The 20,702-nt window shown below is 39.1% G+C and overlaps 1 protein-coding gene across 1 annotated transcript; it reads left to right on the plus strand.

Annotated features, from left to right (window-relative positions):
• Positions 1 to 435: 435 nt before the first annotated feature.
• prox2 (prospero homeobox 2) lies at positions 436 to 14,256 on the plus strand. Its single transcript, XM_088432390.1, has 5 exons — positions 436 to 551; positions 1,711 to 3,257; positions 6,167 to 6,277; positions 10,194 to 10,388; positions 13,068 to 14,256. The coding sequence occupies exons 1-5, from the start codon at positions 491 to 493 to the stop codon at positions 13,233 to 13,235; spliced, it is 2,082 nt and encodes a 693-aa protein (XP_088288516.1). The 5' UTR covers positions 436 to 490; the 3' UTR covers positions 13,236 to 14,256.
• The last annotated feature ends 6,446 nt before the right edge of the window (positions 14,257 to 20,702 follow it).

Here is a 20,702-nt window from a genome sequence, read left to right on the forward strand (position 1 = left end):
TTTGGGTCGCATACATCGCACTATGCGCTTTTAACTGATGCATTGTAAACAAAATGCAAAAACCTGGTCTATTTTTAAATTTAATTAAGTAATTGGTTAATTATGCTTTAGAAACAAGTACATTTTAAACAATAACCTTAAAAATGGCGAAGAAATTAAAATTTGACTTAGATACGATTTTTATGCACGAAATATAAGACTATTGGTAAAATACGCGTTCAAAACACGTTTCTCAATTGGGTTAAATAAAGAGTACATCACAAATATTAGCACGAATAACCATTCCATTTTGCAATTTACATATTTACAACGACATTTTCACCTCCACCCAATACACTGACTTTTTGACAAATGGCAACATATGGATGGACACACGTTTCCTGAAGCACCGGGTGTTAGTCATTGTCAGGTCGGAGGAGCCAACGTGGGGCTGTCACTCAACTTTCCTGGTGAGTGATGCGTTCATGGTCACGCCTCCAAGGGCACTACAATGCATCTGCTCTTGCACTGCTCCGATCACAGACAGCGTCAGGCCATCAGCCCGGCAACAGGTAAGGGGAATCATCCCTTTTACTTTACTTACTCCTTTTTGTTTTTTCCCAACCAAGTGGTGTTCAAACAATTCCATTGTGTTGTTCTAGTTTAGAAGTTGTGATCACATTATAGATATTTGATTAAATTAACAGTGTATATTTCTGGTTTGTGAAAATTGATGTAAATATATATATATATATATATATATATATATATATATATATATATATATATATATATATATTTTTTTTTTTAATGAAATATAAAAAAAGTAACTGTTTAGCATTTATGTTTCAAAGACTTCTCCTCTTAAACCTAACTTTAAAGTTTCAAAAATTGAACGTAAACCACTTATTCAAGTCATTAAGTAATTGTGTTGCGAATGAAGTATAATAATCAAATCTTACTGGTCATTTAATTTGAACTTTTGATTTTTAGAAAGATACTATAAAGGAGTTCATCTCTTTCTTTCTACAAAGCATTATATTTTTATATTCTTACTGAATATAGCAACATAAAAATTCTGGAAATGTAATTGCTTTATTTATTGACATGTCAAAATAGACTTTTGTTAAATGAACACAATTGATAACAAATGCAATTGTCAAATTCCAAATTTTACTCAATAATTATACTGTGTAAAGTAAAATGACAAGAGAAAATTGAGATTTTCAAATACATGTGATTTATTTTTTTAATACAATTAAGGTCCATAATCAAGTTTTCAAATGAAATGAAAGCCAGTGTGTTGATGGACAATGAAAATGAAACCGAAAGCGTGAATGGATGTGTATCTGTTGATCAAACAAAAAAGAATATTGATACTTTCTCATAAATTATTTCAACATAGTATTTAGTTTACCCCGTTATTGCCTTGACACCAAAAAATGCTTTGAGTGTTCCGAGTCAAGGTTTTACTTACTGTCTTGCAAATAGAACAACATTTGCTGACTTGCTATGTGCACAGGATTCATTCAAGCAAACTCTAAATTGTCACTACATTATATAAAAAATGATATAGCATTGTATATGAAAAAAAGGTGAAGATTACAATTATACTTATGGAAACATTAGATACACAGAAAATTACAAAATGTTCAGTTTGAGCAACTTGTGATTCATTTATTAGTCTTTATAAAAAAACAAAAACCTTTTGTTTGTTTCACATCTTTTCAGATTGTGATTTTGCAAAAAGTGTGTGGAATCAAGTGAACATGAACCTCAGTCCTTCCGACCAGAGCATGCACAACTCCAATGAAGGCTGCCTGGAGGACGACAAACACGGCGTCCTGCTGCCTTGCTTACGCAGAAATATCTACGATGAACCGCTTTCCTCATACGCCAACGGCGCCATCATATCACAACTTCTCCGGAAGAGCATGCAGAGCAAAAGGGCGCTTGATGAAAACCATTTCTACATTTCCAACTCGACTGCCACCGACTCCGGACAGGAGGACCGCAGCAGCGTGTCGTCGAAGGACAGCGCAACGGAGTCACCCTCCCCCAATTGCCACGTTTCCGCAAGGTGCAGCGCCGAGGGAGAGGCGCTCACGACGGACCACCTTCAAGCTAAACGAGCCAGAGTGGAGAACATCATCAGGGTGATGGCGGGCTCCCCAAACAACAAACCGCATGGGGACAGTGAGCGGCTGGACGGTGAATCCCGAGACATCAGGGAGTCTCGAGAAACGTTCCGGGAGAATAAACGCAAACAACGTCTACCTCAACATCAGGAGCACAGCATCGGAGGGCCGGCCAGTCGAAAACGAGGTGATCAAGATGATAACACCAAGGATGAGGAGTGTCACAAACTGAAAGAGCAGCTCCACAGCATGCAAAAGCTTCTCCGTCAGCTCCAGGAAAAATTCCTTCAAGTGTATAAGCAGGAAAGTGCAGATTATGACGAGAAGGCTGCTGATTGTTCGTCCCCAGTGGAGAGCAGCTACACGAGCACTGAAGATGCTTTAGAAACGAAGAGTAGGCTGATGTCAGAGTATGACGAGAGAATAAAAGCAGCTGTTCATCCATCTCTCCAAAGAGAAAGTCAGAATCTTCGGGAAATCTTGAAGCAAGAGCTCTCCAGAGCTTTGAATGACTGTGTGGATCGGGTGTTGACCAAGGTGTCCTCATCAAGACTCGATGGGTCCTCTCAACAACGAATGTGCCCTTCTCCGGAGGTGAAGATCAGTTTGAGTGTTGGCAGAAAGAACCAACAAGATGGTCTAACGCAGGAACACTTGCAGGTGGAAGAGAGTCCCGCCAAGCCCCACTCATTGGAATTTTATGAGACCTCCGAGACGCACCAGGACCAGACGGAAGCGCTCTCACTGGTGGTTCGCAAACCAGCAACAACACCTCTGAGTTCCGTAAGCTCCACAGTGAAGCGGCCCTACCCTGTGCACCAAACGCCATTCCAGTTCAACTACAGTGCCCCTTTGCATGACAGTCAGATCCTAGAACACCTTCTCAAGTACGGGCCACATTCTAACTTTGGGGGAATCCACTGCATGCCCCATTCAATGGATAGGACCTCTCCAGACCCAGCAGAGCTACCTTGGGACGCCATCGCGTTGAGATCCAAAGTAACACCCGGTCACCTCAGCCACCACCCTCGTCCTTCTGCCCTGGGGCCTGTGACGGTCGACACGCTCTGCCTTCCTCATGTCAAGCTTGAGTGTGGCGAGCTGCAAAGTATGGCCGAGCGAAACCCCTACATGTCTCTCAACATATCCTTTCCTTAATGAGATATAACACATGGTATACTTGGCAAAGTAGTTTAAATATTTTCAATCTGAAAGGGTAGACCAGAGAAAAAGTACCTGCGAATGCTTTGGCATTTCATCGCATATGATCAAACAATTTAAAAAAATAATAAATTAATGAATTAATAAATTAGCAGCCCTGAGATGTTAGAGACAGACATTTGACTAAATAACTTTATGATCCAGCTGTGTAGCTGGATTATAAAGCGATCCATACACTAAAGGTGGATCAAAAAACAGTTTGAACCCGGAAAATAGCTCCACTTTCTCCTTCTTTATGTCAATATACATATCAAATCACCTTTTATTGGAAAGGTCTTACAAGGAAATAGCACATTAACAGTACAGACAAGTTCATTCAAAGTGTATGCAAAACTACAAAAGAAAAGTCAATGCAAATTGTAATCTGATGTTCACTTTTGAAAAAAACACTGCTCCATTTTCAAATCGAATCGTCCTTAAATCAGTTTGGACCTTCTGTGGAGACATTTCTTTCTTTCTTTGTCTATCTCTCTGTGTGTGGATATATATATATATATATATATATATATATATATATATATATATATATATATATATATATATATATATATATATATATATATATATATATATATATATATATATATATATATATATATATATATATATATATTAGGAAGTTCAGAAAGTCATTGTTCAAGTGCACAATCAAGAATTTTCATGCAAAACCCATCGCTTTTTACTCTAAGAAGCTATGAATGTTCTTGTAGGATCCAGAATCTTTTGTAGACTTTCAAATATCACAAAACAATTGAATTAATTGACCTGAAAAGAAAGCATGAAGATAGATTTAAGTGCTTTACATCGTAGAACATACACAAAAAGACATGAGAAATATATTACCACACATAAATAAACAAAGATTTAAAATAGGGAGTTAAAATTCAATCACATAGATTTTTTTTGCTTTTTTTTGTATTACAAAAACGGTGTGTCTGTACAACTTGTCGGGGATGAGTAAAGCAGCCTGCAGCCACACAAACCATTTTGCCAAAATTGACAATAATCCACTTAAAAGAGGGAAAATAAATAACTTGATTTTGGACCCCGGCCTAAAATATGGTCTCCGTAAACCATGTGAGGTGGATTTAACCTATGACAGAGAAGTGCAGTGGGTTCAGATATGTCCAGACTTTGTTTTCAATGGGTTTGGTTGAGGCTACATAAAAAATATCTATATGGACCCGAGAGTAATTGTTGTACAGCAATGCCACATCATTGGTAACTGAGTATGTATTTGTTCCAAGAAATATAAGTGACTCATCCTCAACAAGTCACATGTTTTGTTGCAGAATCAGTTCTGAGTCATTTTCATTCATTTTTGGCATCTTCGTAACACTTAAATTGGAATATCTCAGAATTTCGTCCTTATTGTTGCTTTTCCTGATGAAACAGCCAGAATGTATTAGGGAATGGGATTAGTGCTTTAAATGAATGTTAGGAGCAACAATAAAAATAACAGTAAGAAACATATATAATTTTTATGAATATCTCTCAGTCATCACATAAGTACGATGCTGCGATTTCTCTGGGGAAAAAATGTTAAAAAGAAAAGTAAGAGGCAGGTCAATCAAATCAAAACAATTGTTTAATATGGTATTGACAATATTTGGTGGTGTCTTATGTTTTTACCGCTACCCTCACTATAATTGAGCTTTGACTCACGGGTCAGTTTAAGAATGGGCAGCGCCAGTAACTTCAAGGAGAATTTATTTCTTTGATCTCGTCCCTCCCTCCCCCTCATTGAAAATTACTCCATCTTCTTTAATCTGAGGCGAGTAATGACTTTAAGTCCGCAAAAAGACAAATAAAAAGGAATACAAGGCTTTGATAAGAATTGCCAGGAACAAAAGGCGATTTTTCAAAGGCAGAGAAAGCATTGCGTTCTGTTTCGGGAAGCATCATTTTTTTTATACTTGAAAAGGTGCAGGATCTATTTCTCCATCATCATAGCGATGGGGGTGCATAGAAAAGGTCACATCTGAGTGCTGGTGGAAACCACAAGTGCCTCCCAACCATAACACTTGAGCGCTTGTCTTGAGTATGCGTGATTGTGTACCTTTATCAGAACGCACACAATTGCACGAGATGACAGCAGCTGCTTTGACTTGCGCGAACGCTGAAAGAAAACCAGTGAGACAAGATGTTCCATCCACATCCTTTGCTTAGATCATGCTAGTTTGATTACTTTCATGGAGGCAATGATTTGAAAAATAATCTTGTTTACCTTGTCAGGAGAAATTTTTGGCGTTATTTTAGCTTTTGAGTGCAAATAGCCCCGCTTCTCTTTGAACAATAGCACATTAATCTTTCATGCTCATATCGCAGTTTCAAAGGTAGGATTTCTAATAAATGTATCATGTTGTGGCCTGATGAAGAAATTTTGTGACCTGAGGCATGGTGGTGGACTACAGAGGAAATGCTCCATAACAGCTTCATCGCCACAGGGGAAAAACTCCAATAGAAACTCATTAAATTGTTTTGGATAGGCCTCTAAGTGTATATTTTGAAATCTAAAACTTAGACAGAAGTAAAAGATTTGTTCCTATTTTCAGGAAAAAGAGAATGCAACATATGTCGTCTTTAAATCAGCTCCTTTTTGCTTCTAACAGCCAGCCATGAAGTGCTTTGCCTGCTAATTAAAATTCCCTAATCTAATTGGTAATTCTGTTTTGCCAATAAGCACATGTTAGGGTCGTTATTGACTGGAGCTAGTCTTCAGCTAAATTCAATTTTGCTTCAAGATTGATGCAATACAATACTCTGCCCCACTATCAACTTGCACTGCACTGGCCTGCATCTTCTCTATTTGCCTTAACGTGATGGTGAACATCCAGGAGGGTCTCACCCCGAGTCACTTGAAGAAGGCCAAACTGATGTTCTTCTACACTCGCTATCCCAGCTCCAATGTCCTCAAGACATTCTTCCCTGATGTCAAGGTAATGTACCCTATCTAATAGGACTCGACCGATATGGATTTATTTTTTGACCGATGCAGATTTCTGGCAGAAAAAAAAACAGAACAAAACAGGTTATTGATCAACCTTTGTGAAGTATTTTGTTCAATCTTTGACGTTTACAACAAAACCATTTCATATCAAAGGGAAAACATTGAAAGACGACACTAAGGTGCTGAAATTTCACCCACATGGTGACAACATGTCACATTTCAACATGGCACAACCATTTAGTTATCACACTACCGTGGGTGTGCCATCCCTTGGCTAAACTACTGCGAGAATGAGAAAATGACCCCAACGTGGTCTAAATGCAACACGAGGGTTCATTTGCCGATTACTTAAAACATGTGTAAAAATAAAGTGACACTTCTTTCACCCCAATGCATTTCAATGGGCATCCGATTTTCACTATTCACCGGCAGAGCTGAGACCTATTCTCAAGGCTCAACTGTAAATATACTGTTGAGGGGAAAATCTTTTTTGGTCTCATAAAGCATTTCGCGGTGCAATACATTAAATTAATGAAGTTATATGCTTTTCATATGTGTTTGTGTCCCCACTTACCAGTGATTGAAAATGTGTCATATTTAACATTTATGTTTGCTTTATGCTGCCCTAAGTAATTTAGAACATTTTCCCAATCTGTCATTTGACATTACCTGTCTAATATTGCTAGTGTAATTTTTTTCAGGACAAAGTAAATTGTGATATTCAGTCCGTCATTGTTATTTTAACCGTTCTTCTGTCATTGCTTTTGTTTGTAAATTTCACCAGCTCGTAAGACGTCAGTCCAGAAATAAGAAAATAAAAAACATTAGTCCAACAAATGAAAAACCCAATTTGAATAAAATAGAAATGTACTATATAACTTCACATCTAAAATTTGATTCATTCTGGCACACAAAAAATATGACTTCTAAAATCATTGAATAATGATGACATATGCACAGAAGGTAGATTTTTCTTTTTTTAACTTCTAAAATGAGATTTTCATATTATTTAATCACAATACTTGGTGGTTCTCAAATGAGGATATGAGTTCCCCTGAGGGGTATGTGTGATTTTAACAAAGACAATGACAGTGAAAGACAATGAAGTGCAAATGAATTGAAACATGAAGCAATATGTTGCTAAATTGTGCTCTAGTCACATCTTTGCATAACATTTACTTTTATTTTGATGATTATTGTAAAGATGCGCATTGTGATAGCGACGCAATTTTCCATCAGACAAGCCAGAAATAACAGATGATGTTACGTGATCTAGCTTAAACCGACATGGAAGGCACTACACTCTGTTTTAAGTCATTGTTGTTTCCCTCCAAAAACTGCTGTGTTAAACAGCTTTGAAGAAAGTTGTGGAAATGCCCAATGCAAACACTTTTTTATGCATCATGTGCATCCTCATGGCCTCTGCAAAGCACTTGGCCTAGTGAGGCCTAATACCGTCCTGGATTCAGTATACTTTTTAATAGGAAAAAAAAACCAAAAAATGCTAAAAAAAAAAAGTACAAGTCAAAAAAAAAAAAGTTCAACATTTAAACTATGTATGTCATGATGTATGTGAATAATCGTCCATTATATCTTTGTTAAATCAGTCAACATATATGAAGAAAAAGGGACTACAGACAAAATGTAATTCTATACTCCCTTTTGAAAATTGTAAATAATGTAACTATTTATGTGCTTTCTTTTCTTCTCACTTTTTTTTCTGTTCCTTCCTGAGCCTTACGGCCGAGCGCAGCAGAGAAGGCCAATAGTTGGAGTCACTCTTTCCCTTAAGAGTAATAATTAGAATAATGCCAGCAATCGGTGCAAGTTGATTATCTTGAGGTATTTCTTCTTCTTGGATTGTACTTAATAACCATTCATAATATGTAATAAGGAAAAATTAAAACACAAATATTACTGGTGCATACAACTTAAATGCAACTTAATCAACCTTTAAATGGCTCTTGTGTTGAGTGTGAAGCAGTGACATACAAGTCAATTTCTTGTGTAACTTTCCTGCATTACTCAGATAAGCATTGCTTGTAAAAGATAAGTTTTGCTTTGTTTTAAATTACAGGTCCACAGTATAAATTTAAGGATACAAGTATTTGGTCTTGATTTATGTGCAAAAAATAACATCAGTGTTGCTTGCATACAACTAGAGCTGTCAAAATGAATCGATTAATAGACAAGTGATCAACTATGTGATCAACAACTATTTTAATAATTATTATTTAACTTAAAATTGCCCAAACGTTCTGATTTCAGCCTCTCAGCAGTTACAGGTTTCTGATTTCTGCAATTTTTCAGCAGCCTTTTGAGTTGAATCAAAATCACAATTTTATTTATTTAAAAAAAAATTCAACCCCTTCGACACTGATTTTAATTTTTGATCATATCCATTGTAGCGTTACCTCATTATTTTCTTGATATGTTTCCTCCTTTTAAATCATACTAGAACAAAATATTGATTTTATGTATTTAGTTTTTTAAGCAAAAGAAATATACATTAAAAGGGAACGAAAGCAAAAACAAATGCATAAATGTCTACTTTAGGGATTTTTGTGAGCATAATCCATGCGATAAAAGATGGACCATGATATAGTTATCTGATCGATTCCTATCTGAAATAATTGATAGAACAATCGATTCTAAAAATATTTGATGGTGACAGCCCTATATAAAATTGCTGTAAATGGCAAAAGTGCATAAAGGTAAAAAGTTGAAATAATTGGTAAATATTGGCCATTCGGTAAATATTTTCTGCCCCGTGTTAACACTAACCCTAATATCGAATAATCACCAGCCTCTCGAACTGTTTCTCTCGCATCGAACTCCTGCTTTCAACTTGCCAGTGTATGTTTGGGCCAGAAAAGAGCCACAGTGTCGGAGGAGAGAGACAAAAACGCAGAGGGTTTTAAAGAACAAAGCCACTGAGCTGCTGGTGTGTCCTGGGGGCAAAGGGAGATACAGAGCCATTCTCTTGTTGAAAAAAAGCCACTCCAGTCAGCAAATGGAGTGACAAAGGACTCTGTAGGCAAGGCATTGCTATTGAGTGTCAACAGAGTTGGTATTAGAGACTTGCTGGGCCTAAACACAACATCCTGTTGGCCTCGGTCTCGTGTCTCTAGTTGTTCTTAGCTCACAGCATCCGTTCTTTTTGTCTTTGCCTCGAATCACAAATTTCTCCGTAATGCTTCTTGTGTCCCCGCCTCATCCCTCATCCTCCCTCGGTCTGGGCCCCTGCCTCCCAATCTGCGTTGACCCCCGGGTCAGGGGGGAGGATGCTGTGGCGGCGGCCTGCGAACGTCTCCTCCTTGCTTACAATCCGGCGGTGGGAAGTGGCACCCGACAAAAGGCCGCCTAATCCCAGTGTCTGATTCCATCCTATCAGCCCGAGTCAACGAGAGGGAAGCTTCCTTCTGGCCTTAGCGCATCACGTTCACACCCGTCACACCAGTGCGAAGAAGCGTCTTTGATGCCTGCCCAGCCCTTAGGCATTTTTTTTCCCTCTTTCACGCTTCTTTCTGGATGATGAGATAGAACAACATGAGTAAAGTCAAGATTGCATTTGGAAATACAAAGGCCTGGCAGGTGTTTTCTTTTACTCTAGACATTGGTGGGAAAAGATCAGCGCAATTTGTGTCTCGTATAAATAGGCTGACAGATTATTAGCTGGAATTTTGCCCTACAGGTATTGAACGCAAGTTAGCGCAGTCAATTATTGCGAAAGCCTTCAACAACACGCATCGGCCACCAAGTCCATTTAATTGATTTGATTTCAAAGCGCAGAACTTCATAATTTTAATTGAAATCGAGTCTCAAATAGGAATAAGCGATTCACCCATACAATTTGTCATTTTCTTTTGCTTTGTAACATTTCATTGACACGCGCTCTTTTTCAGTTCAATCGCTGCATCACATCTCAGCTGATCAAGTGGTTCAGTAACTTCAGGGAGTTCTACTACATCCAAATGGAGAAGTTTGCTCGCCAAGCCATCGTCGACGGAATCAGTGAAGTCAAAGATATCACAGTCAGCAGAGACTCCGAGCTCTTCCGTGCACTCAACATGCACTACAACAAGGCCAACGACTTCCATGTAAGTGCTGTTTGACGCTCAATAATTTCATCTTGCAATGTTATCTCAGTCAGAGAGGTTATGGTTTTACTGACACGGGTGTTGTCGTCTGATCAAATCGAGATGGTGTTTTTCTTCCATCCCAAAGAAATTATCTGTAAAAAGGAAGCTTTTAACGTCTATAGATGTCAATGGAAGTGAATGAGCTTATACCCGTTTTAGATATTCTCATCAAATCAATGGGTGTAAACAATCCTTAAAAAGTATTTTTTGCACAAAACAAAAATTGAGTTTTTTTATTTTATTGTTATTGTAATATACATACATCATAATTTTACATTACATGGAAAAAAAACACATTTAAAGTTCCTCCACCATCAAAAAAAAAAACCAAACAAAAAAAAACTTGTGGGTTCAAAGTTATTCATTTTACCTAAAAGGTTGGCCAATTCCTTTTCAGTTTTGACCCATCTGTTTTAGGGCGTTTTTTTTTTTTTTTCATTTTAATACCCAACAGTTTTTCACACTTAAAACAATTCTGCTAAAAATAACAGTTTTTGTCCTAACAACCAATTTAACGTTTCAAGGTATTTATCTAACCCAATCAGTCAGTCTTTATTCGACCCAATATTTTATTTTTTTTGCTTGTTTTCTTTGGTTTTGTTTTATTGTTGATTTTTTCATGTATTTTTTTATAACCTACATTTATATACACCCGAAAAACATTTGGGTAAAAAAATAACTCAAATTGGGTCAAAAGGGAACCGACCCAACTTTTCAAGTTATTAATTTTACCCCAAATTTTGGGTCGGATCTTTTTTTTTTTTTTGACCCAACTATTTTCCATGTTTTTTTTTTTAAACTAACACTCTTAAAACAGTTGGGCCATATATAACACATTAGATCCTAAGGGGACCATCATTTTAACCCGAATGTTGGTTCGCTCCATATTTGACCCAATTTGGGTTATTTTTGACCCAACTTTTTCAGTCTATTTTCAACCAGTATTTTTATTTATAATTTTTTTAAGTTGCTCATTTTACCCCAATACAGTAGTTGGGTCAGTCGTATTTTTGTTGTTGTTGTTTTTTTTACCCAGTTTGGGTTATTTTTAATTTAGTTGTTAGATAACTGTGTTTGTACTTGATGAGGGAAAGAATAGCAACATCGGCTTTCTCCTTACTACCTCGCTAAGGCATGTCAGAGCCCTTGCACGTGACGAACTCCTCACCTACGGAACGTCCTCCTGCTGACTTATGTGTCACATTGCACCTGTGGCTCGCCAGCCTTCGCCGCCATTATCTAAACTTCAGAGTGATGCTTTATCACACTGTGGGAAGAGGAAGCCGCAAAATCCCGCTAAAACAACTCTGGATTAGAGGACCCGTACGCCTGAGCGAGGACCAGATTGCTACTGATGCGGAATGCTGAGAAAGACGCGGTGGATCGCGAGGCAGAAGGCCACTCAGTGGGAAAGGGACCGGAGCGTTTTCTTTACCTTGGGACTAAGACATTCCTTTCCCAGGGATGCTTTGTGTTAGGAGTTGAGGGGAAAGAAAAATAACTAATACCAACAAATGGTGCTGACCGCCTGGCCAGTTGATGGGAAACAAGGCAGGTTTCTCCCAGTATCTCCTGCGACAGCACTTCATGTGGGCGAGTGCTGATATTATCTTTCGTTCATCGACACTGTGCATAGATTTAAAATTGAACTTATGTCATATCTAACCAAGACTAGATAAAATAACGTTTACTGTTTGAAATAATATGAAATAATTACTATTTGGCTATTTATTCAGCTCAAGTCATTTGATTGGTTGGGCGCGAAGAAAACTGGGCGGTGGCCTGGGTAGGGGCCTTGGTGGGGACCACAGTCTGCTGGGAACGTCTTGTAGAGTCACCTGTCAGAAGGAGTTTCAACTCCCACTTGGTCAGAATTTCTACCACGTCAAAAAACTCCTTGGTGACAAGGTGGATGAGAGCTCTCCGGAGTTCCTCAAATCTCTAGATGTTGTAGGGCTGTCCTTGTAGACACGCCTCTACAACATTGCATGGACATCGATCGGGGACAGAGCCTCTGGATTGGTAGACCGGGTTGATGGGCCTCCCATTTTAGTAAAGGGGATCAGAAGGTGTGTTCCCATTATATATGGATCACACTCTTCAGGCCCTCCAGTAAGGTTCTATTCAGGGGTGCTGGAGACGAGGGTCCTTTGGGAAGTTGAAACTCAGATTCAAGAGGAGCAGTGTGGTTTTCGTCCCCTTGACACACTCAGCAGGATCCCTGAAGGCGCATGGGAGTTTGACCTAACAGTCTACATGTGCTTTGTGGCCTAGGGGAAGGCGTTTGACCTTGTCCCTCGGAGGTTCTGTGGAGGATGCTTCAGGAGTACGAGATACCGATACTGATTCTGTTCATGATCTTTAAAGTATTTTAGCTTCACACAGAGAAAATTGAGTCATTTTGTGAGTCAATTGAGAGATGATTGCCGTGACTAATGCAAAATGGGAAACTTGGCTAAAAGTTGAGAAATGCTGAGTAAGATAGTTGAGATGATCTATTAGGAGGGATATACCACAGTTTAGTTTTATAAGCACATTAATAAAAACTGATGGAATATCTTACGACATAAAGTTTCTATTTCTACTCTAATCTGTGTAATTATTATGTCGTTACTCAGTCTCTCTTATCTTTTCAAGGTTCCGGACAAATTCCTTGAGGTTGCTGAGATTACTTTGCATGAGTTTTACAAAGCCATTTCGGTGGCCAAAGACACAGACCCTTCCTGGAAAAAGGCCATCTACAAGGTCATCTGTAAACTGGACAGTGACGTCCCAGATGAGTTCAAGACGTCCTCCTATTTGTAAACTGAAGTGGAAAAACACGCAATGACAAATATAGGAAGTGGTGACAAGGGAAAGTTAGTCACTTGAGTATTTTGATCATTTCTTGTAGTGCTTTTTACTAGTGAAATGTAGCTTTTGGATTATGTTAGAAGACTAGGTAGGTTGTTAATATTCTTGTTGCATCATGAAATGGATTGTTATTGATTTTTGTGTATTATATATATTGTGTTTACTCATATACAGTATTCTGCCTGAGTACAATTAGCTAATTGAGTTTGTAGCTGTGCCATTTGTTTACCAAAATGCAATATATCTTTTTAAGTTCCATCAACTTGGGTGGACCTTTTTTTATATGTTTGTGTAGAAGTTGGGAAACACAAATTCAAACTAAAAAAAAAAATCAAAAAAATCAGTGAATTTAAGATGAATACTTAAGTCCTCAAACGATTGTTATTCAAAACACAAATTTTGAACATTTTCATTGTTATTTTCTTTATGGCCTGGAATGACATTCAGTCCAAGATTTAGTGTGGTTGAGTGCGTACAAAGTCAAAGGTGTTTCTAAACTTTTGCCTTTTATATTTTATATTGACAATATATTCAGGGGTTGTGCCATGACTTGGGTGGCGCTCAACTTCCTTTAAGTGTTGTTTTCGTGAAGAGCACAAAGTATTTGAAAGAATCAACAGCATCTCTGTTGGCCTCCGCCACCAATCAAATTTCAACTATTAGTTGTAAATAAATAAAAAAAAATCATAATTCCACTCCCTTTACTACAATTTTGCTTGATCCTCATTTAGATGGTTGTATTGAGACTTTTTTTTCCCCCGTTGATGTGTGTTGTGTGTGGGAAAAAAAACATGCACTTATGCTCTGTGTCCTAATGTTCTGTGATTTTGCCGTACACTAGTTGCTTCACAAAAAGCACATGAGGAAACAATGCAAATGACTTTTTGTGGATAAAGGTAAAGCCTTTGATGATGTAAAGTACGATCATTTCCGAATGTTTCAGTAAAATACATTGTAATAGACAACAGTGAAATTAAAGATGCTCTAAATTATGAGATAACCACTTGATGTTTTCTTTCATTGAGTGACAAGCTTTGTTTTCAGCGGGTCGTGTTGAAATATGAATGTCCAGTCCCCGAGCCCCCAAGGTGCCTCTAATCCACATTGACCCGAACTATTCTGTTCACATTGTTCACCGCAGCCAATTCAAGTTAACTTTCTATTGTGCGGCCGCTGCGGATGCCGACACCGGACATTTTCTTAAAAAACAGCCACAATGCATTCCCTCCTCATGACTAATGCCCGAGGTGACCTCATGACACAGTTGTGCCACCGAAGCAGAATTCCACAAACCCACTGGTTCTTTCTTCCAGGCAGCCGGCCGCTCAAAGCACACCGATTGCAAAAGCAGGCAAGCAAGTCGGATGCCATTGCAAATGGTGCTTTTGGAGCAAGGGGCACTAACCTTTTGAACTGAGTACTTCTAGGGTACTGATTAATGTGTTGGCCTATCAGTTTGATACGCACTTCTGAAATAGGAAAATCATTATCAATGATGATGTGACAGCAATAAAAAAAGGGAGTTGTGAGGACTCAAGCTAGGCACATGTTAACACCGTTTACAAAAATAGCTTCAAGATAAAAGCCTCCTGTAGCCATTGCATTGTGGTCAGTGTATTCTTTAGTATGATTGTTTTGAAGTTGGCTCATCTGCAATCCCAGGAAAGAAATTAGATAGCTAGTTAGTTAGCTAATGCTAATGCTGGAGTTGTGTGCTTCATGGTACAATGGCATTGTTGACTAGAGCTTTTTTGTGTCTCCTTCATCAGGGATTGAAGATGATTTTTTGATTTATTTTTTTGACGCCGGTGTGTTGATGTTGGTAAAGATGTGATGGCAATCAAAACAGAGTCGCAAGTAGGAGTGGCCAACCTAAAATAAAAGTGTGCTGCAGCATTTGCATTGATGTCCTTGTATAATTTGGTGCGTTCATTTTGAAAATGGTCATCGCAAGCACACTGTTGTCGTATGACGTGACGTTGTTGTCTCGTTCTTGGCGGTGCGCGTCTGGAGTATTTGCATGGAAACCGGCAGGAAGCGGATTTTTAATATTACTATTTGTTTTAATTTATAAAATCAGTTTTAGGACATTATTTATAGATTCAGAATCCTAGTCAATGAGACTCCTTATTATTTTGTGTATTGATTTTTTTGGTGCTTCTGACACATGAGATCACACAATACCTTTATGTTATGTGAGCTATGAGAAAACAACTGAGCACCATGCACAAGTGCCACTTTTTCTTGTCAGTGTGTTGGTAACAACAACAAACATTTAATTGGAAAAGCTGTTAGGATGCCAAGCACCAATTACATCAGAAATGATAACATTAAGGAAATTAAAATATTAGTTGGGTTTGTTGATGAGAAAGTCAGGAAACAATAAACGACGCTAATCTTTTAATAGACATGTCTTTTCAATTAGAGCTGCCTTCTTCAGCAAATTGATTTACACCCTCAACACAATTAAAATGCCTCGGGTTGAAAGCAAAGTGCTTTGCTCCAATTAATTTGGTGGGTGACATTTTCAGAACAAGACTTGGTCACCTCTGATATAATGGAAGAAAACAAAGAAAAATACCTTCAGTTGTTCAATTGCCTCTGGCTTCCACTTAAATGGCCTGATTAAAAAAATGTATTTTATGAAGCAGAGTGTGTCGGTAATGAAGATGAAACTGGAATAGAAAATCAGACAATAATTTACTCAACGTGCATTTCTGAGAAACATATAAGCCTATCTCAAAAGGTCAAAGCTGTTGGTTGAACTTGATCACAGGAAAGATGAACACCACCATCTAGTGAATACCTAAGGTACTGCACACAGTCCCTTCTCGACATTAAAGCCTTTAAAAATTGATATATGGTCGAAAAAAATAGTCAGAAATGATTGACACTGCTTTGCTGTTTTTGCTGTGCTCTAAAAATACACAACAGATGCATTTTCCATGCAATGTGAATGTGAGTGTGGCAGTGCGGATCCTATTTAACAGGGTGGATGAAGACAGGATCAAGCGGCTCAGGAGACCACAGACGAATGGAATCGGCGTTTCGGGAGGTCTAAGGCATTCGGCCTATTTAATCTCCACGCTCGCGCTCTTTTACAAGCTTTTTGGGCATGGCGAGGAGGGGAGAGCAACGCAACTTGACAATGGGGGAGGCTGACTTTAGGCTGCCCTTCAGACAACCACTTCTTGGTGTAGTTTGGTGCGATCACCAGTAAATCTTTATTAATTTTAATTGGAGCCTCCATTTAAAAGAGCAATTAAAGCGGATTAATCGAGCCCATCCCGTATAATGTCTTCTGTTAATTAGTTTGTCAGCACTGTTTTAATATCGCTTAATGACTTCATATTTCAGGGATGACATTAAAGGGATGCTGAAGGAAAAGAAATGGCCTTATCACAGTGCGCTGCTTTAATAGAAGATGTCCCCAGTCGGTATAGGCAAGGTCAGGCCCATGGGCCGCTGGGGAGGAAGATGCTGCGGGGTGGCACCGCGCTGCTACGCTCCTGGGATACGGTGGACATGCGCGTGCGTGCGCGCACACGCACATTGATGTACGGTATGCCATTTGGTAAAATGTAGTTCGTCATGCTCTATTACGAGCACACCTCAAAGTGTTGGAGGCATTTAAGACAAGGGTAAAACTCTCAGGTCAAAGTGTCAAAACGTTGCATTTAATTCACCAGACTAAACTCATGGCTCATTTCTGCACAATTATCAGTCAGTGAATTCGCTCATTTAAAAATCAGTTTGGATGTTTTCCAAAGCATTAGTCTAGTTGTAACATTAATTAATCAAACATCTTTACGTAAAGCTGGAAAATGACACTAATGCTCGTATGCAGGGCAAAAGAATTTACTTGCAAGTAGAGCAGTCAAAATTACTCAATTAATCAGCAAGTAATCAATTATCATATCACATTTTAATAATTGAGTCATCTTTCAACGGTATTGTTTTACATAAAATTGGTCAAATCTTCTGATTTCGTCACTTAAAGTATGAGAGCAGACGGCACATCTTTTGGTTCTCCTTGAGATAAGCCATTTGCAAACATCTCGTTTTACTCTGGAAAATGACGCAACCCAATCGTTTTTTTTTTTCTTTAAATGTGGTCAGCACAACATCAAAACCTCTCACGTGGCATTGCTTTGTTGTTTAGAAGTTTTTCAACTAAACAATAGCAGTAAATGATTAATAAACCATAATTGGGGAAATTTGTTGTTATACACTTTAACCCTGGAAAACCCAGGAATCCTTTACTTCTAACAAAATACCACTCGAAATTGACCACGTTTTATAATTTTACCTAGTTATTTGATTTATCCATGAAATCGATAGGATGATCAATTCTTAAAATATTCAATAGCAACCTCCCTACATTTTATTAGCTTTCAGGAACTGTACATTTTTTCTTTTCAAATTAAGAGCAAATTAAGTGGAACACCAAGCAACCTATTCCTAAATTGTCAGCGCCATCTTTGCTAAACATGGTATGCCTATATTTATACAGATGCCATTAGTGATGCAATTTTCTGTCAGTTGAGCCATAAACAAAACAAAATTGATGTTACATGATCTATCTTTTGGGGATTTCTTAATAAAATACTTCACTACCAATGTAGTTCCAATGAATGTTGGTGAGGTCTTGGCTGAAAGAAATATTTTACAGTGTGAAAACATTGGTCCTGATCATTAAATTGACCTAAAGGTCTATTTACAAAAGGGTTTAATTCCTGAACACTGGCAGATTTTTAAAAGAAAGATTATGGACATTTTCTGACTTTCAAACTTGGTAAATGCTTTCTCGATTTTGGTTGCTTATTCTCACAAGGGTCACAGGTGTGCTCGATCCTATCCCAGCTGTTTTGTGGGAGAGGCGGGTTACAGACTGGACTGGCACATTTGACACCCAGGGACACATTTTCTTCAATAAACCTAAGATGCCTGTTTTGGGGTATGTGGGAAGTAATCAGAGTACCTGGAGAAAACCCATGCAAGCAAACATTTAAACTTCACACAGGAAGGTAGGAGAGTGAATTCAAACCACATGAAACAGCTATATTTCATGAAAGCTTCACATTTTCCAATGGTGTTGATTAAACAGAAGGAATGATGATGTTCAGCTCAGGTTGGACACAACTGCAAATGTTTTGAGATGCCTCCAAGTTATGGTTCGGGCAATGGCCAAAGGTGGCTGCGTTACAAAGAAATAACGAGAGCACATCTTACGATTGCATCCCGGCCTGGCATGCGTCCCTGCTAATTTGAGTGTGCCCTCGCACCTCCACTCTTCTCAGCAGATTCATAAATCTCATTCCCATTATCCCACTAATTAGCCGGGATTACAGGAGCATGTAATGCCCCTACTTCCCAATAGATTGATTGGAGGATGGTCTCTTTGTTTTGAAATCACTTCCTGATTGATGTACAGAGCCCTAGTTTGCAATTGTAATGGCCCAGATGTTAACAATCAAATGCGTTTCCGCTCCAGGAAGTAACAGTCTGTCATGGAAGAGGAGCCAGCCGAGCGTGTAACGACACATCACAGGAGTGCGGGGAAGGAGGGATGGCACAGGAGGGGAGGGATGGCGAGATGGAGGGGTGGGGTGGGTTGGGGTGGGTTGGGGTGGGGGGCACCATCCAGGTCCATGTGTACAACAGAAGTCAACTTTAGTTGTACCATTGTGATCAATTTCTAAACTCTGCTTTGTTCTGCAGTCTGGATTTGTTTCTCGTTTTTCTCTTGCCATCTGAAAAAGACCGATTCCCATTTGGTTTAGTGATTTAATTAAAGAAGAGAGATAGACAGAGATAAATGGTCCTGTGGTTACATAAGACAAAGAAGCAATTCCCCAAACTTGATCAGAGCATCGGGGCTGAATATATAATCGGGTGGATTCAGGACACTTTAGAATCGGTAGAGGGCACTATTGTCTTACCAAAGCCTCTTCCTCACGTTCTTGCTCATACCTTTCCCCCCTTACCCTTCACCAATAAATCACTTTCCCAGATAGTTAATGGATATAGAAGCAGATCATGAGTGAGCTATCTGCGCAGCGATAATTTAAGTGAAGATCCCCACGCTGATTGCTGTGAAAGGTTATTTATTTCAACAATAATGCGGGACACAAAGGGGGAATCTGGGCGAGATTACCTGCAGGTGCACGCTAGAGTGCTCATCTCCAATGGAGCAGCGTGTAAATTGGGTTCACTTTCCCCAATGAAAATACAGACTGCAGTTTATTTCAACTTTATGCACATGGAAGGCTGCGCTTCCCGCTCAAGGGTGGCTGGGGACTCCGAGATGGCTCGGCGTACGAGGGGAGGGTGGGCTTAGACCTTGAAAAATGTCTCTTTTGTCCCTGACTTTCCTGAAGGCTGAACTATCGAGGTTTGGTCGTCCACCCGACAGCTTCCGCTCCTCCTCTAATGAAATGGACAATAAGGAAATTGTCTCGCGTGCAGGACCAAATCAGAAAAGGCCCGAAAATGTGCCCTTGATAAACTGTATATGTTGCGCGTGTGCATGCACACAAAAATGATGGGCACTATTGATTGTCTGTGTTGGTGGAGCGCCTTGGGGCAAAGAAGCCAGCTTGGTACAGACACTCCGCTTCTCCCCTCATGCAGAAAAATGCATGATTAAGGCCTAACTGACATGTCTAAAAAGTCCTGAGGAGAGACAAGAGGAAACGTCTCCATATGCTGCCCCATGTGGTCGCGACAACCCAAATAAAAAGTGTGGCAGCCGTGACTGTCTGGCCAGGCCCGGCTTCCAGTAACCTCTAATCACAGTGGTCTGCACCCAACAACTGTAAACATGCCGACGCTGAGCCAACGCCGGCTAAAAGCCTCGGTGTACGGTTCTCAGCGCACTCGGGTATACGATGTATACTTTTACATGTCTGTCATGCTGCAGGCTTTCAACTACGCTGTCAGCAAAGATATGCATCAGACATGAATCCAATGCAGTGTGAGATAGAAGCATTGAGTAAAAGGATGAAGGCCCTTGAGCTACATGATAAGCATTGTCACATAGACATAACATATGTAGCGATGCTATGCTCTGCCAAACACTCCATGGGTTGGTGGGAAATGACAAGAGAAGCTGCAACAGCTTTGCTTTTGGGGCTTTTAGATCTGCCCTTTCTGAGAAAATCTCTACTTCCATTTAGGCTATCACCTATTAGAGATGGCAAATGTATGCCAAACTCTGTGCTTAAAGAGGAAGTCAACTGAAAAAGAAAACAAAAAAAACACCTTTTAAATAATATAAACACTCCACCAGTCCAAAGACAGCAAGCAGTGTTTGTGGAATTATGAATTAAGTAGCAAAATACACCTGTCTTTTTTTTTTTTTTTTATCTCAGCGGGTGGCCATTTTGCCACTTGCAGGCACCTGAAAATTATATCACG

This window comes from Hippichthys cyanospilos, chromosome 14 (assembly GCF_059441005.1).
Source record: "Hippichthys cyanospilos isolate Australia breed blue-spotted pipefish chromosome 14, RoL_Hcya_1.0, whole genome shotgun sequence".
In the NCBI taxonomy this organism is placed as follows: domain Eukaryota; kingdom Metazoa; phylum Chordata; class Actinopteri; order Syngnathiformes; family Syngnathidae; genus Hippichthys; species Hippichthys cyanospilos.